The sequence below is a fragment of the Phodopus roborovskii genome, unplaced genomic scaffold (assembly GCF_943737965.1).
Source record: "Phodopus roborovskii unplaced genomic scaffold, PHOROB, whole genome shotgun sequence".
Lineage (NCBI taxonomy): Eukaryota > Metazoa > Chordata > Mammalia > Rodentia > Cricetidae > Phodopus > Phodopus roborovskii.
The window spans coordinates 9,366,847-9,372,846 of record NW_026126410.1 but is presented as its reverse complement, the minus strand read 5'-3'; the positions used below and the strand labels follow the sequence as shown (position 1 = coordinate 9,372,846).

The window sequence follows — 6,000 nt, the reverse complement described above, 5'->3', positions numbered from 1 at the left end:
ATAAAGCTTTAAAAAACATAGTCAAATTGAGAAAAAGGGCGGTAGGGAGGAAGATATCAGATGGTAAGAGAGACTTCTATAAGGGAGGGGGAGTTAGACAGGGAGAAGTCAATACATCATTCATCAAAAAATAACTAACTAGAAAACAAAAATTCACATTTATCCTCATTACACAAGCATGTGCCACCTTGTGTATGTGCATATGAATGCAGTAACTTATGTCTAGGCATCTGTAACCTAGCATGGTACAGCATATGGAAATTTCTTGAAACGTATTTGAAGAGGAAAGAGTGTATAATGTGATTCACAGCATAATATCCTTTATTAACTTTGAAGATAGATCAAGAGTAGGAAAATAGTTAAGACCCAAGTATTTCAGAAACAAGAAAGTATAAACTTCCTCAGGTTCTAATGAAGTGTGACTTATAAATTTTGACACTTTTAATATTCTAAATGTTTAAAGGATATATTGAAACTTTATTAACCCAGAAATTTTAAAAATTGAATCAAATGATATATGTTATACAAATAAGGCCAGTTTTGCATAGTATATTAATATAGTAACAAATCAACACTCTTTTCAAAGTTCAAAGAAATAGGAAGCTGGTATTGGTTTCCAGGGCCAGATCCAACTTTGACAAAGCCAACAATACACTTAGATCAGTGTCAAATAAATTTCCAAACTCAGTTCAAGAGAAAAGGAAAAGCTTTAGTTAAAATCTTTACAATAAAATACTTATGATTATAAATCTCTTTAGTTAAATATGCATACATTACATGGATGGAAATGGATAGTTTTCAGACAAATCTAATGCACAAACACTCCATCTTATAGAGTACATGTCAGTTTAACATTCCCTAACAGCTGTGTTATACAGTGGCTGTTTTGTGCAAACATGATGAGCAAAATTAAGAAAAGTTCATCAAAATTAGTTAGTTCTGAAATTCTAAACTAGAAAACAGTGAAATAAAAGAATGCTGTGTACTCAAGCTTGACTGTATACAGAGGCTGGAGAGACCAGCATTAATGCCACCCCATTTCTGCTAAGTCCTTTCCTGGATAGCTGTAATCTGGAGGAAAAAGTTGAAGTCCCGATAGTTGTGCTTTTATGCAGCCACGTGGCCAATAAGGTAGATATTGTCATAAAGGTGTCCTACAAAATCTTCACTAATGTTTTGAGCAGCACGGCGGGTATTTCGAATAAATTCTCTTTTTGACATTTTATTCTTCACATGAGGACTACTGAGGTCAATGGAAAGTAGAATCAAAGAGTAGCACAGGACATAGACAGCATCTTGGAGGAAAAGGAAATATCAATTATTATCTTGCTATTATTATGGTGCTAAGGAGACAAAAGTTCATATCACAGAAGATCTCACAGGGTGGCCAACCCACCCTGTGAGTCTAAGCTTTTCTTCCAGATTAGTCTTCAAACCTCTGTCCTGGGAAAATACCTAAGACTGGGCAAACTGAGGTAAATCACCCAGTCTGATTACTAATTAAATGGGCACTCTCTCTACTTCAAAGAAACTTCAGGATGCTTTAGGAGTTTATAATAAAAATGCATTTGACTTAACATTTCAGAATTTGCTTTCATTTTCAAATGGGACATTTATATCCAACTATAATTAAACTAAATTACACCTCCAGCTTATCATCTTCCCTGTTAAAAAATCAAGATAAATTTACAAAGAATGCTTTTTACAAAACCTAATTTAATTTAAAAGCATTTTCATGGACATTCAATGTATTATCTTGGCACTAAAAATAGAATGTGAAGGATTTTTTTAGATTGTTAAATTATTTTTGCTTTAAAGGTGGATGGACTCTGCACATGAACTTCAAAAATCAATCTTTAGGAAAAACATTGCCCTAGCTGAGTACAGGCAGCAGAGTAATTTCTTTTTTTCATAAAACCACAGGGCAATACTTTATGCTCAATATCACAACAGATATTGTCATGATATTCACAGTACTATACTATTTATATTTTAGAATCCTGTAGTCATAAGAAAGAAAGTTATGTTAAACATTATATCTTATTTTTGGCACAGTTCATATGACGACAGCTATGTTTTGTTTTCCAATCATTGTTTAATGAGCATATTTTTAAACACAAAGATACAAGGAGATCTATAAAATGAAAGTACACATATGAGACTTGAGAACTAGCTCACGTGTGTGTGTGTTTGTATATATATATATATATATATATACATATTGTACATATATATATATATATTGAAAACTACTTGCATTAAAACAAATTTTAGTGGAAAATTATTGTTATCTATTTGCTTCAAAAATTTACATCAGCTGGTAAAAATGACAGGTAAGAATAACTTGACAAAATGTGCATAGTTAGTCTAACCTTCTTCATAAAGCTGTGTACTTGTTATGTGCAAAGGGTAAATACATGTCCTTTAGAGTGTTCCATCCATGCCATCACTGTGGCAATAGGATAGGTAAACTAATATTTACAACTTATGGAAGTGTTTCCCCCACAGTGAACAGTGAAAAAAAGGACTCCTATTATTCCTATTATGATTATTTTTCCTGCAGGTGTAGGAGTTGGGAAAATAATGTAAAATGCATGTCTGCACACACTTGTACACACACAGTTATCCTTACCAGGACTAAGGCCAAGTTCTCGCATTAGGTCAGGATTACAAGCACAGAACCTATGTGAGAACTTTGTTATGAGAGTTTCAAGGTACTCCCCACGCTCTTCAGGAGCATGAATGTGACGAAAAAATTCTCTCAATGCATTAGGCAAGAATTGATTCCTAAAATTATGCAAGGTTACAAGGTCATCCAAGACATCTCTCCTACAGAAAGAGAGAAAAGGGGTGCAGTCAGTTGCAGTTAATATTTCTAAAACAAATGAAAAATAGTAATTTGTCATTTTTATATAAAAGTACTTCATTATTGGTTACTATATCAGTCAGTCCTATAAATTATATATTATCCTTACCTTTTAAAGCCATTAAATATGATTATTTACAAAGGTAAACTATTTTGAATTTCTTCACGAAGAGGCTAAAACAAGATAAAGTTAAGTACAGAATTCTTATAAAATGAAAGTTGAAGTACTGAAAGTGTTGTTCAGCTGGTGTGCTGTGGTGTGGTGGCATTCATGAAGCTGAGGCAGGAGGATCATGAGTTCAAGGCCAGTCTGGGCTACACACAGACAAATAGCACCTCCAACCCCCCCAAGAGAAACAAAGAAAAGCTGCTGCTTTCCAAGTGCCTTTTGCTCTAAGTCCAAACAGCACTAGGGTCCATGCCCTTTAAAACTCAGAAGGAATCTGCCTATACTGTACCAAAACACATTTTCAGAGGGAAGAGACATTTAAGTAGGCTTCAAATAAACCCACATAGACTACACACTGCTTTATAATCTGCTCTTCCTTCCTGATATACAATTTATTGTCAACAGTTTTGTCTTAAGAAATAATCACTTCATTCTTTTTAGTGGCTGCTCACCATCCCAACATATGAGTATAATAATTCTATGGATATATATTTAAGTGTTTATAATTATGTAAATATTATATATTATATAAACATATGCATATATGTTATATATTTTAGCCTATAGCATTAAATATGTAGTGACTCTTTGTAACAATATTTTCTAGTTGTTACTAAACTCAGACTTGATTATATGATCATCGCTTTCATTTTGTGTACATCTAGTACGCAAACCCTGCCCCACCACTTGTATTTGTAAACAGATTTAATGGGATAGGGCCATACTGTTTTGTTTATATAGTTGGCCTGTGCCTACTTGCACAAGACAAATGGCAAAATTATAAGCAAATGCAACAGAGAGCACAAGGTCAGCAAAGCTAAATATTTACAGAAAGATCCACAGAAGAAGCACCAGTCTCTAGGTCAGCAGCATTTGAAGACAAAGTAGTTAAGAACAACACCTTTACACCTTTCATAGGATGTAGATGCTCTTTCAGTATTGTTATGTCTGAAATTAATAAGGACGCAAGTGAATAACCACCAGATGAGAATGCCTTATGGTCCATCATCTCTACCTGCATGACTGAAACACTAAATATCATCTTTTTAGAACATTTGTTTTAAACGTATGAGTGTTTAGTCTGCACGCCTGTCTGTGTACCATGTGCATATAGTGCCCACTGAGACCAGAAGAGGACAAATGATCTGGAACTTGAGTTATAGACAGTTGCGATCCATCATGTGGGTACTGGGAACCTTACCTTGATCCTCTGTAAGAAAAACAAGTGCCTGTACCTGTAAGGCATTTCTCCAGCTTCACCTTTACAGAGTTTTTAAACAAGTGCATAATTATCTGTGCAAATATTATGTAACTATATGCATACCCTTAGAGCCTCTAGGTTTTGAAGTTTACAATTTGTCTTTACAATAGATATTTAAATGGGCAGTTTCAGGATTTAGTACTTCTGGTTAACTAAACACTTAGCTCATGGATACCTATTAAGAAAAGCCAGGGCTGCAAATTCCACAAGCTGCTTCATTTTATTTTGCAATTCCAGGGATGCAGGACTATCTATAATTTGCATCTATTCATGCTTCTGAGATAATGCCTCACTCTATGCTGCTGGCTGGCCACAGATGTGAGATCCTTCTGCCTCAGCTTCCGAGTGCTGTTATTATAGCTGTTTACAAGCATTATATTAGGACACACGTGGTCATTTGTTACCTTCATAATGGCAATTTTTTTTATTAGAATAAGAAAGAAAAGGTCAAATCAATTGTAAGATATAGTTATCTTTTCTACGTTTTTACTCAATTTTGCAACTACAGCTTTTAAAGTAAAAGTTAACAAAAACATTACTTAACTCATTTTTGATGAAAATTTAATTTTTGCTTTACCTTTCATCAAGGTAGATTCTCAGTTTTTTCCAATTTAGTGTTCTTGTACAGAAGATAAATTTTGCTATTTCCTTTGGCGAATCATCTAGGATACCCTTGGACATTAAGTAGCTCACTCCCTAAGGCAGAAAGACAAGTCTACATAAGCAAAGTCAGCCTTGATTTATTAATTTTAGTAATTAGGCAATTGCAGAACCATAGCCATTGGTTCTTTCCAGCATTACTGCAATGTTTATAGCTTTACCATGCAAGATACAAACTAAGCCTGAGCTAAAACTAGTATGTATAGTTGATAATATGCATGCAACGAAAAGTAGGAAATTCAAAGTTAAGATTCATGAAGATATCCTATTTTCTGGTTCATGATAAGTGAAAATAAGCATTAAAAATATAGACCAATTTAGGAGGGGATATGTACAAGCCATGATGTAGTCTATAAAATGAACTTTGCCACAGATACTTCCCTTTACTAAGAAAAAGCATGATTCATTTAAAGTTCAGATATATACTGTGGTATACATTTTAAGGAAATAGCCTTTTGAGGAAAAAAAAAACCCCACACAATTAGATTCTCCAAATGAAACACTAACAATTTTGTTCTGGAAATAAAGATAATCACATTATTTAAGTTACAGGGAAGCAGGCTGAACTCCAGGTCGACTCATGGTTTTACTACTTTGGCTTTCAGGACCACTCCATTTTATAAGCATCTAGTTAAAGGACCACCGAGAGAAAGCAAAGAAGACTAAAAATTTCAGGTGTGCTTGTCAATTTTATCTTTGAATTTCCTTTTCTCTGCATGCAGAGTTGTTCAGAGAAGCATTACCCTTACATTTGTATCTACCTTTCACTTAAAAATCAATAACAACAAAAACGTCAACAACAAAAAACCCCCAAATGCTGAAAGCAATGTTCTTTCACATGTATGAAGGTCACATTCAAATAAATGTCAGGTTCATTTGAATGTGCAGTTATTGAAATAAAAGGCAGATAGGTTTATTTCAACTTGTAGTTCTCCAGATACATGCATTCCCATGAATCTATGTGTCTGGATACTAGTATAATGTGTGCAGCTAACTGGCAGAGAAAATAACATATAATGTACATGCAACATACATAAATTCTTT

General features: G+C 34.0%; 1 protein-coding gene across 2 annotated transcripts in view; it reads right to left on the bottom strand.

The window, feature by feature from the left end:
• Positions 1-456: 456 nt before the first annotated feature.
• Positions 457-6,000, bottom strand: part of Fbxo8 (F-box protein 8) — a 44,953-nt gene continuing 39,409 nt past the window's right edge. For both annotated transcript variants that reach the window (XM_051182442.1, XM_051182443.1), the window contains exons 4-6: positions 4,874-4,992; positions 2,633-2,829; positions 457-1,295 (exon numbers count right to left, since the gene is read on the bottom strand). In XM_051182442.1, the coding sequence (XP_051038399.1) occupies positions 1,108-1,295; positions 2,633-2,829; positions 4,874-4,992 (504 nt within the window). In that variant the 3' untranslated portion in view covers positions 457-1,107. The remainder of the gene's footprint in view (positions 1,296-2,632; positions 2,830-4,873; positions 4,993-6,000) is intronic.